Consider the following 11,893-nt stretch of genomic DNA (forward strand, 5'->3'; position numbering starts at 1 on the left):
AAAAAAACACATTTGATCCCTATACTTCCACATTTAGTCCTTATACTTTCCCTAAAGTAATAATTTAGTCCATACACTTTAACTTGTAACTATTTAATCCTTATAGTTTAAAATTTCTAACAATTTAGTCTCTATTGTAATTTTTTTTTTAAATTAAATGTCAAATTTTATCGTATAACAATTTAATCTTTTTAATTCATAAGCATATTTGGTCCCTCTTTAGTTTATCAATCTATAAATACAAGAAACTTAACAAAAAAAATTTTACAATAAGGACTAAATCGTGACCAACTTTAAATTACAAGGACTAAAGTCTTACATATTAAAGTTGAAGGACTAAATTGTTACTAATTTAAAAATACAGGAACTAAATCGTTACAAACTAAAGTTTATGAACTAAATTGTTACTTTAATGAATTATTTTATAATCTACGGTTTAATCTATCAGTGATATATGGTCCATCACTCCTGGTGTAGTCAAAAAGTAGTGTTTTTTGACTCAATTTTTAAAAACAAAAATTAAAAAATGAAATAATTATCGAACCTCGTCTAAGACTCGATCATTAGGGAAGGGGCGCTCACCTTTTTTTTTTGGCTGACCCGTATCTTGCTGGGTGGGACCAAGAGAAAGAAAGGACGGGGGGCAACCATGCATGGTACTTCTCGACCGTGTCTCCGAGGGACAGTTGAACGAGCGACTCATGAATGCTGCCGGGTTGGACGAGCCAATAACTCGAACGCCTTCGGTCTGTTTTTTGAGCAAGAATCACAGCGTTACCTTACCTTCACCATGATACGGACTCCAAGTTCTTATGGCGGAGCACGAGGAGATTTATCATCAATATGATGATGGGAATGGAAACCAGAAGCACGACCGGGGTCCAAGATAAATCATTAGCGTTTAGTCGATAACAAGAAGTTCTTCATCTTTAATCTTAGCCTCCTTGTTTGAAAGATGTTCATCTTTAATCTTTGATTTCTTGTTCCTTCTTTCTGCAGAAAGACGTTGATCTTAAATCTTTGCCAACAATTCATCGCAACCCCTTCCTGCAGAACTACCATTTATAAGCAAGCATAAGTACAGATCATGACCAAAAGAATAACGTTTCTGGATTGTAAAAAATTGTAATAGACATTTAAAGAATATTATGCATACCAGATTGTGTTGGAAATCTGAAAAACTTGGGAAAAAACACATTAGTGAGCACAAGTGCGTGAGTACAACCTGAGTCCCTACAAAAAATGTTTATATTTATTATGATGAAAATGTTATTTGAATAAAAATTAAATACATACTAATTCCATGTCCAAATAAACAAGCTTCTCTTGAATGTGGCCAGCTCTGTCCGCACGCAACTTATCCAAGAGGGGGGCGGAGGAGGAGGAGATGGGAATGACAGTAAGATCATCGTCCATGACCATGAACTTCTTTGACATAGGTCTTGCTTCATGGATTCGGAGCATTTGGGACACAATGCAGCACATGTAGAGGTAAAGCTAGAGTGAGAGCTGGGAGTAGAACATGTATAATAGCTGGTGTGTGGAGAAGAAGAATATTTGATTTTCAAGAGGTTTCCAAGCTGGGATTTGGTGGTACTGGATGGAAGGATGGGGTATAGGAGGCTGTGTTTGATTCGAAATAGTCGGTGTTTAAGGTGTGTACGCTGTGGTAGAGGTTTGCGAGGGACGATATTACGTGATCCATGCCAAAGTCGGGTGGGCCGTAGGCGACCAACTCAGCCACAGTTCCCATAGGGAGAGAAAGTATGGTGAAGAGGAAGTCTATGAATTTCTTGTCGGCTTCACCGGTATAGAATCTGCTTCTCAGTCATGTCTATCACAATCTTCAAACTTACTCGCCTGCTAGACATGCTTTTTCTCTTTGATTTCCAGAATGAAGGATTCTTTATATAACTAACTTCAGTTCAATCAATAACTCTGTTTTTCGACCCAAAATTACAGAAAAAGAATCAAATCAGTCGCTTCAACACTAAAACCCACCCTTCAAAATTCCAACTTAAACACAAGCTACCTAGATATACACAAGGATGATGTAATAGAATAACAAACAAATTTAAGAAACTAAGAGACCACGACAATCCAACGATAAGTATTTTCAACATAAGAGCTAGATTTCAGAAGAATGAGAACGCACCTGAAATTTGCCATACGCGATTCGATCCAGAACAAAACGAAGGCAAAACGTACGATACGCGATTCGATTCAGAACGAAATGAAGGGAAAATGATTCAGATCGTGATTTGAATCCCAGTTTCCGATGATGGAACTGTGAAAAACGGACGAATCGAAACGTTCCGATTAAGAAAACAAACAAAAAATTAGGGCTTGTTTACTAGCATGATCGTGGCCGTGACACGCTGAAAGAAGAAAAAGAAAGATGAAGAAGAAGAAGAAAGGGCGACAGTGCAGGGTTGGTGACTTGAAGAAGAAGAAGCGGTTGATGAAAAATGAAAATTAGGGGGAAATTTGAATATATGATCCCCTTCACAAAAAAACTAATCTTTGACCTCACCCGCTTAATTTTGATTCCTTTCATAATTTTAAATGTTAAATTATTTCAAAATCAAGCAATCCCTCCCTCCTCGTTATTAAAATAAAAAAAAATTTGTCCAAATTTAATTATAAAAAAAAGTCAAAATTTCATAAATCTTAGGTCAATATTGCATTAAATGCTCAAATTTATGAAATCTTAACTTTTTTTTTTAATTAAATTCGAACCTACATTTGATATTCCATATTAAACAATTAAATTTTTAGGGTCACGATTAGTTTTTTTTAAAGGGATCATAAATCCAAAATGATTAATGGTCAAATTTCCCAAAATTAGGGTTGGGGGAGGCATGTAGAGATATTCACGGCTTCCAGCTATGGGGAAACCAAAAGAAAAAAAAAAACATGACTGATTTTTAAAATTAAAATTTGCAATTAAAATTGGAAACTTATGGCTGCCATAAAAAGGAATATATTTGATTATGGGGAAAAGATTAAAAATATTGGTGTATTCAAATCGGATTCGGAAACTTTTTAAAAAAATCTTCGTTTGAATACGTGTCCAGAAGAAAATTATTATAGATCTCATTAAATCAATTGATATTAATTGAGGGCAATTTAAGGTCAAGAATTAAAAACTTAGATCTCCAAATCTAAATATGAAAAAAAACTGAAATATAGTGTATAATTTCACCCACAAAAATAAATAAACATCTTAATTTGGTAAATAGAGTATCTTTTGATTTATTAAGAAACTTTTGACTTTTGAATCATTATATGGGTTTAACATTTCTCTATATAAACATCTAAATATTTGGTAAATAATAAAAACCATTCAAAAAAAGTGAATTTTGAATACTTTAATGATGGTGCCTATTTAATCTTTAAACGTTGTTAAATAAAGGTTGATGTTGAATGTCGTTTGGACTCACGAATAATAACTTATCATCGAATAGAGTAGAGTTGTTGAATAAATATGTGAATTATAGATACAAAAGATATATATATATATTCAAAAAAAAATGACAACAAATTTAAGGATTTCACCTTTAGTCTATGAAAACATTATCTCTCGATGATCAACCTTAAATTTTGACAAATAAGATAGAGATTTAGAAAATAAAAGAGAAATACATGGATTCTATACAAAGAACTCATTTTTTCTTACATTGCTATTATTGTTGGTTGGTGTGCTAAGTCAAATCAATTTCTTATTAAGAATTTAGTTAGTTTAATTAGTTTTTATTTTTCATTTATAGTTTTTCTTAGTATAATAAATAAAGGTGGGGAAGATTTGAAGTCATGACCTCTTGGTCAGAGATGATATATGTCAATTACCGCTCAACTATGCTCATATTGACATGTTTTTATTTAGTTGAAAGAATAAATTATGGATTCAAATTTTCAATCCCCAAACCAAAAAACAAAATGGAGATGAGGGACTAAAAATTTTCAAGAATGGGAAAGAACATCCTCACTCCCGCTCCATGCTACTGTCATCTTTACCTACAATGAATTTTCTCTCTCTAATATAATAGAGTAGAAGGCTATGCACAACAAGCAGAAACAGAATAACCTCGAGGAAATACTCAGAGAGAATTGAAGTTTTACCAAGATACTAGTATTATACTAGAGACGTCAAGTGAATTGCTTTAGAAACTCTGATGCTACGAGCCTTCCTCGAGTGTTCACGGACATTTTAAGTTCACTGATCTCTTTATCAATATCCTGCACGTGGAACAAAACAAACAAGATTGTTGTACTAGCTCAAGAAAGCTTCTGAAATAATGTATGTCTGTGGCTAGCCCAGAAAAGAAAACAGCATACATAAAGAGTACGGTTAATTTGTTCGAACAGGTAAATTAAGAAGAGCAGATTGCATAGTAGGACGACAGGTGCAAAAATCATGTAGAAAATTAAGTTGAATAAGATGCAATCAAGTAAAAAAAATCCGAAAAAATGTATGTGATGGTGATAAAATTCTTGCCTCCATGAATTGTACAATGAAATCAATGAGTCTCTGCTTCTGCAACTCCTCACAGTGATAGTTTGTGATGAGAAAGCTAATATCATATCCCTGTTAAATGAAGCCGAAAGGAAACAAAAGATTAATATTCTGAAAAACTCTTATGCGTGACAAGATTCATGATATTAGAGGCTCATGCTATTATTCACTTTAGCTTTGAGGAAAAAGAAAAGAGAAAGAAATGAGACAGGACTTTAACATTACTAAAACCATGCTTAATCCAGAATCTTTAAAAGTTCAAGGCAAGACATGCCTGACCAGTGGCCATAAATATTTGACACCACAACAATCTAATGCTTATTGAGAAAATTCTCTCTTGAAAAGACAAACTAAGGGTAGGTCAATCCCAAGACCACAGTAACTAAGTTACGTAGACACAAATAGTGTCGTTAAAAGGTTTCACCATACGTGATTATGGGTACAGTTTTATATTGTTCCAACCACTCTGATAATAAAAGTAATTGGAGAACGTCTCTTATCTCTCTATACCACAAAGATGAACCTAGAACTCACATTACAGTTTTCCCTCAATTAGTTTCTTGAATATATTATATTAAATTTAAGCATAAAGTTAACTTCATGATTCGAAACTCTCAATACCTGTACGGGTTTTCGTCTCAGAACCTTAAAAGCTTCTGCCCGCATTGACAAAAATCGAAGGAACTTCTTAGTTAAAATGTTCTCCAGTTCATCTGTCTGCTTAACCTATGCACAAGAAAGAGTTCGAGCATAAGATAATTGTGAATAAGTTGATGGTGATCTGTAATAAATATCTCAGACATTCAGCCGTGTTTCTTCAGCTAAGCTAGACAGGATCAAAAGAATTAGCCTAAGTAATTGAATGGATGGAAAAGGGAGTACATATGCCCTTCAAGGTTGAAGTTAAACCTTCGGGACGAACCCAACCAATGACTAAATGTTAAAAAGATGACCAAGAATCAAAAACATACAACTATGAAGTACCCTCTTAGACGTAAGTGTCCACTTTTCCGCTTATACATCAATAATATGCATAGCCTAGTGATTAACTGTCTACAATATTAAGAACTCAACTCAATCCATGAAAAACATTCTAAATTACTAACTCCAATTCAAAGGAGCATTTTAAGCCGAAAAAAAATGGCCCCACAGAACAAAGGTACCTCTCTCTTTATCGCCTTATCAGTATCAGCAAAGCATAGAAACAAAATTCCTCAAAATTCACCTTCAAGTCTATTGCCAAAAGATTAAAAGTAAGAAGAAAATAAAATCACCTTGAGACTTATGCGAAGTGAGTTTATAGATGTCTCAATCAAACACTTCTCTGATTCATTTCTACATATTGAGATCTGCAAGAGCAAAACATTAAAGGATCATAGATGTCCATCAACATATCACTGTTATATAAACGTATAGAAGTCATTCCCCGACTGCACCCTAACTCCTAAGAATGTTTTTTGCATGCCCATGATTCTCCAATTAAAAGGAGAAAAAACGACATCAACAAATGGTAAATTGCCAAGCACAATGGCATTTAATGATGGAAATGGCAACCGTCAAATAGGAAATCTAAGCTGTAAAGGGATCTTACAGGATTGAGAAGAAGTTCCGGGCTGGTCCTGGAAGAGGAAAAACAATAAAATAATTAGCATGGGGTAAACAAGAAACTAACAATATTTCAAGAACAATATACTTAGCCTTTCTAAAAAGTAGTCCTTATTTATCTGCTTACCCAGTAGCATGGCAGGTATTCATACAAGTCACTAAGACAGGTAGTTATTAACCAATTATCAACAACATGTTAAACTAACCAATACAAGCTGGGGCTTAGTTGAAATAAACCAACCAATGAGAAAACGCATTTAAAAGACATAACACGTAACAGTAAAGCTAAGAAGTAACCGAAATGATTTATATAAAAGAAAGATAATCACAATATTACACCCCTACGCAATATTGATAAGCGAACAACTACCAGATAACCAAAAGAGCCGATGACTAAAAGTTCCCTAGTTCAATTGCTTTGTATAAACTTCACAAGGCTGTGTCGAGATTTTTCATACAGTGACCTCAAGAATGTTCGCAATGGTGCATATTAATGAAATCATTAACCAGGCAACTCGGGTCACCAATGGCTCACAAACAATGATATATCTAAAATAATTATAGTAAGAAGTTTTAAAATGTACGAGAGACAAAACCATACTTTAGTTCAACCTCTGGCTTGTTATGTCTTTCAACTTCTTGACAAGGAAAATTCTGCAATTATGTGGAAATTTTTTTTTTTTTGACAAATCAAACGTTATAAATATGTTGAAGTAAGTTAGACAACCAAGGATATTTATATTAGAGCAAATATCCAGAGTAATCAATGATTTCAAGAAATAGAAAGTGGAGGAACACCATACAAAAATATAACCGGTCATTCATAGGTTTGCACTTCATTCACTCTCAACTCAATGTACTTACTACTCGAGAATACTGATATTCACTACTCTTAACGTACACACTGTTAACTTGGAGCCTAGAGGGATATTCGAGTTCGACCACTTAAGCCACCTGACTATCTATGAAGTTTCTCCAAGACAAATAATGCGAAGTGTAAGCAGAAGAGAGAACTCAATATTAGAATTCAATGACTTCTTTCTCCTTCAACAAGAAGTATAAATTAGAAAGTATTTTTGACCTCTTCGTGACTAAAAATACTAAAAGCATGGCACTCTCTAGATTTATTATGACAAATTAACATTTTATTTAATGAATGTTTGCACTTTGGATGGAAATTAAGAAAACCTAGCGAAACGTAAAGAAGTATTTCCACTCACTTACACATCTATGTATATTCAGCAAGAAACAAATACAAACAATGTGTTCGGCTTAACATTGCATTCTTCATATTCTAACGCCAATAATCCATAGAATGAAAAGTCAGTTGACGTAGCTCTCAGGTATTCAAGGACAAACTATTTTACAGAATCTAATAAGTTTGATTCGAAAAATAATATAACAAAATACAAATAACTGCACTCATAACCGAAATTAAATCGAAGCAACAACACGACGATGACAGATATACCTGAAGGCACATCGCAGCCTCAAGAGTGTTCCGTATGCACGTCAAATACAAGCGCAAAGTGTTTGCCTGAGTTTTCACATACAGAAAGAAAAATCAGGATAGAAAACAAGACAAAAGAACAATCTCATTTTGACAAAAAATTACTGAAGCCAAACACATGATCAAAAGTCAAAAAACATATGGGAGCAAAGCCAGCTTCCTTCGATACTATGAAGAAATCCGCAAAACACTGAATCTCGAATTGTTCCATGTCCATTACCACCATCAATTTCACTATAAAAATAAGTTAAATCGGACATCGCTAAGTTAAAACAAATGAACTCCATTAGCAACGATCTTCTAATTATTCAAAACAACTTTAGAAAGAGCAAAGATCAACAGAGACAAGAATTGTTTGTTACCCACCATTTTATGTAGAGCAAAGATCAAGCTCCCTGCGTCCGACGCCGGCGGAGGTGGCAATTGGCGAGACTATGAAAGCCGGGTGCTGCAACATCAAAGAACAAAGGGATGTTAAAACCCTTGAAAATCTTGGGTATTTGCAGAGGATTACAATTTACAAGCAACCCTTTACCTGGAATCCGATTCCTTTGAAACAATTCGTGTATCGAACAACACAGATTCTGACCTAACTTAAATTTATTTGGGCCCGTGGATGAGAAGAGAAATTAACAGTGCGCAACGTAGTAGCCGATGAACAGTGCTGTCTAGGAGGAGTGGAATTGGATCGATAATTTCCCTTCCTGCCTTTCAAATCCAATGTTGTTCAAAAACTGATTAATGCACTTACTTCTCAAAAAAATAAAATAACAAGAAAAAAATCTGACCTGCCGGATTCGAACCAGCGACCTAAGGATTAAGCTGCAAACGACTACAGTCCTCCGCTCTACCAACTGAGCTAAGGTCGGATCGACGAACATTGGGTGAATTATATTATAAAAAATACCAAACTTAAAACATAAGTTACAGTACCATTTTCTCCTAATAATTTCGATTTTTAATAATTTTGGGGCGTAATTAGTCGATTACAGTTCGGGTCGGGTCACCTTTTTTTTTTCTTTCAGTAACACCAATTTCACCTTCGTGACAGAAAAAAAAAAAAGAAAAAAACGTTTAATTAACAATTTTTTGTTTCAATTAATGGAAGATGTAATGCACACCTTATTTTGCAACAGTTTCCAGATCCAAAATCCAAATCCTTCAATCGGAAGGTTGGAATCGCCGTCGTGGGTTTCTTAGATTTGTTTGGATATCGTCGGATTCTCCGTCGGAAGGTTGGCCGCCTTGAGAGACAGAGAACGGATTTTGTCGAGAGTGAGAAATCGATTTGTTGAGAGAAAGAGAGATAAAACTTGTGGGTTGTTGAAACTTGAGACAGAGAGGGCAGCAGGGCAGGCAGCGCAGTATTGCAAATTCTCTTTATTCGGTCTCTGAGAACCGAACCGAATTGAATCGGTTCATCGGTTCGGTTCGGGCACTGACACCCCTTTGACAGCACTCTAAACAACAAAACATTCTGAGTTTCACACAAAAAAAATTGCATAAAAGTTAACCGTTCATCAATCAAAAACCAATTGTCCAGAAAATAAAGTAAACAAGTCCTGCCTCTCCCCACAGTAGAGTCTCGAGGCGCCGCCCCGATTCGAACTGGTTGGATGTTGTCACAAAGCATCTCCCCCGGTCCAGTTGAGCCTCTAATTACCTCATCAGGCTCTATGCAGCTGGTTCAACGCAGGTCATTGATCTTGATCTTCTTGCAGAACTCTTGACAAGTTTGTGAACTTCTCAATCGTTTGTCGTCGAGAGCCCTCCTCAGCACCGGCATGCCCAATTCCAATTCTCTATCACCTTCGTCTTGAGGTTGTTATATAAAACTTCTTCAGACTGTGTCTTGAGATTGTTGTATATGAACTACGTACGTTAACTCTTTTTCATGTTATTCTCTAACAATTTCTACATGTTCGTCCTGAGGTTGATCTCTCCAGGGTCCCACTACTGCAAAAACTCATCTACCTTCCTTCTTATTCTTCCATTCATTCATTCCTTCCATTTGCGCAAAGCTATCTAGACCCCAGAGTCTTTTTCATTTTATTTCTAGCTCAATGCATCATTAGTGGGTAAAGGTGGAAGGTTATAATGTGGTGAACTGATCAACCTCAAGGCCTCTTACAATTTAGATTGGGAAGACAGTTCAAAATTAGGTAAAGGATTTTTTGGATGTTTGCAATGTTTTTAAAAGAAAATAACAAAACAGACACATCCATCCAACAAAAGTATGGTTTTTTGGCTCAATTTTAAAAAAATGTAATAATTATCAAACCTCATCTCAGACGGATTTTTTTAAAATAATGTTTTGTTTTAAACTTATTTTTAAAATAATGTTAGATATAAATTAAATTTAAAAAAAATGTGTTTTTCCAAATTTATTTAAAAAATAATGCCTGAAAATTAGGTGGGACTTGATTGTCTCTTGAAGAGACGACTATCCCAATTGGTCGTCTTTTTAAAAAAATCAAGACACGATCTCTTAATTGACCATGTGTTGGCACGCATTTGTGGTCATCTGTTCACAAACAATATTTATTTTTTAAAGAAAAAACAAATACTGTAATATATTATATACTAAACAGTAAAGTTTTATACCGTGTATTAAAATTTTCTTCCTTCTCTTCATAGAGACGTCCCGTTTTATGAGTGGGTAAAGGTCGAAGTTTTTTTTTAAATTCACTTATTTCTCAAATAAGTAAACTTAATCTTCAAAAATAAAATGAAGCTAGAACCTTCTACATAAATTTATTTCTTTTAAAAAATAAGATTTCATCTCTAGTACAAGAGGTTATAGAGAAACAGATTTTTTGAAAATTTGTGGGTAAATTTAAAATAAATGAGAAAAAACGGATGTATACTTAAAAAATTATAAAAAATTATAATAATCATTTTAAAGAATATTATGCATACCAAGTCCCGTTTGGAGCCCGGGTAAGTAGATAGAAGCCCTTAACAACTTCAGTCCCTACAAAAATATTATATTTATTAAATTAAATTGCAGCTTGAATTTGAATCTAAAAAGAAAATTAAACGCAGTGCGTGTGTGTTTTTTTTTCTTTGATAATTATTATGATAATAATTAACCCATTCTTAAGTTATGAAATTTTCTTTCCTCATTTTTATTTTTTTTTTATTATCAATGGAAAGAAAATACTTTACTCCTAACGGATGAATTGTGAAATATTCAAATGGTGGTAAGGACAAGATTCTTCTTTACTAATGAGGAGCAAGTATTTTACTTAAGAATTAAATTGTTTTTAATGTTTCCAGCCACGTGCCTTTTTATTACCCACTCCCTTTTTGTTCCCTTTCTTTTCAATTTGTTTCTCCCCTCTCTTTTTTGTTCTCTTAATTTCTCTATCTTCGTCTCTTTACTCTTGCATCTTTCTTCTTTTTCACTTTTAGTTATCATTTATCCCCTCGTTCCACTTTTGGAAATCTCTCTCGTGGAAGAAAGTTTCGACTTTTTCTTTTTTTTTTATAAAATAATAAAATAAGAAGAGCGGGAAAAAATCGACACCAACCGATTCATCCTTTAAATCGACCGACCGACTCGGTTTGATCATTTTAGTCGATTGGATCGATTTTTCGACTTTGTTTGATCACCCCTCTACGCAATGAAGCCGATGAACAATGCTCTCTAGGAGGAGTTTATAATGCACTTATTTACTAAAAAATACAAAAATAAAATAATAAAATAAGAAGAGCAGGAAAAAGAATGAAAAAAAAAAATAAAGAAAAAGAATCCGACCTGCCGGTTTCGGACCAGCGACCTAAGGATTAAAGCTGCCTACGACTACAGTCCTCCGCTCTACCAACTGAGCTAAGGTCGGAATATTAAACTTTTACTAAATTTTATTATAAAGTATATTAAATCTTAAAATATAACTTAAAATCCTATTTTAGTTATTGTAATTTACTTTTATCTATTTTAGTTTATTTATTTTTGCTCCTAATAAGGAGTTGTTTTGATCCCTTCATATTGTTTTCTATCTTATTTTTTGAGACATAGCTCGTTCGGTATATATTTTGTTTACAATTTTACATTTGTAAGACAATTTTTCCATAAACTCCAACGTTAAATCCACTAGTATCGTTAGTAGAATGGTTGTACGAGATTAAAATGAATCAAAACTGAGACTACAATAATAAAAATATTATTTTAACCTAAAATATAAGGTTTCTTTTCTAAATTTAATTGAAAATTTTAGATTTCATTTTAATTAGAGTTTATTTTTTTTAATGTGGATTTA

The 11,893-nt window shown here is 33.8% G+C and overlaps 1 protein-coding gene and 2 non-coding genes across 14 annotated transcripts; all 3 read right to left on the reverse strand.

The window, feature by feature from the left end:
* Positions 1-270: 270 nt before the first annotated feature.
* On the reverse strand, positions 271-8,979 carry LOC111009679 (actin-related protein 2/3 complex subunit 4). 12 transcript variants are annotated; one of them, XR_015792235.1, is made up of 15 exons: positions 8,753-8,979; positions 8,420-8,490; positions 8,167-8,335; positions 7,998-8,079; positions 7,593-7,658; positions 6,723-6,775; positions 6,108-6,135; positions 5,791-5,865; positions 5,138-5,242; positions 4,499-4,588; positions 4,123-4,239; positions 2,156-2,287; positions 1,297-1,938; positions 1,157-1,225; positions 271-1,047 (listed from the first exon to the last, which is right to left on the reverse strand). XR_015792235.1 is itself a non-coding variant. In XM_022282848.2 (12 exons), the coding sequence occupies exons 4-11, from the start codon at positions 7,998-8,000 to the stop codon at positions 4,150-4,152; spliced, it is 510 nt and encodes a 169-aa protein (XP_022138540.1). In that variant the 5' UTR covers positions 8,001-8,079; positions 8,167-8,335; positions 8,420-8,490; positions 8,753-8,979; the 3' UTR covers positions 3,846-4,017; positions 4,123-4,149. The 12 variants fall into 12 exon arrangements, 2 of the variants coding, with proteins under 2 accessions (XP_022138540.1, XP_022138541.1); XR_015792231.1 differs by having other exon boundaries at positions 271-1,055; XR_002601265.2 differs by having other exon boundaries at positions 1,157-1,233.
* TRNAY-GUA (transfer RNA tyrosine (anticodon GUA)) lies at positions 8,414-8,500 on the reverse strand. The gene is given in 2 exon segments: positions 8,414-8,449; positions 8,464-8,500. It is a non-coding gene; the product is annotated as a tRNA-Tyr (tRNA).
* A 2,406-nt stretch (positions 8,980-11,385) lies between the features above and the next one.
* On the reverse strand, positions 11,386-11,473 carry TRNAY-GUA (transfer RNA tyrosine (anticodon GUA)). Its single transcript is given in 2 exon segments — positions 11,386-11,421; positions 11,437-11,473. It is a non-coding gene; the product is annotated as a tRNA-Tyr (tRNA).
* Between the last annotated feature and the right edge of the window lie 420 nt (positions 11,474-11,893).

The sequence above is a fragment of the Momordica charantia genome, assembly GCF_013281855.1.
Source record: "Momordica charantia cultivar OHB3-1 chromosome 7 unlocalized genomic scaffold, Mcharantia_2.0 BLBB01000007.1, whole genome shotgun sequence".
Taxonomy (NCBI): domain Eukaryota; kingdom Viridiplantae; phylum Streptophyta; class Magnoliopsida; order Cucurbitales; family Cucurbitaceae; genus Momordica; species Momordica charantia.

Excerpts from the sequence above, each read along its gene's own strand:
- LOC111009679 (XM_022282848.2), bottom strand. Across the intron at positions 6,776-7,592 it reads AGGCTGCGATGTGCCTTCAG|AATTTTCCTTGTCAAGAAGT; the intron begins GTATATCTGTCA and ends ACATAATTGCAG. Across the intron at positions 5,866-6,107 it reads CGGAACTTCTTCTCAATCCT|ATCTCAATATGTAGAAATGA; the intron begins GTAAGATCCCTT and ends TTGCTCTTGCAG.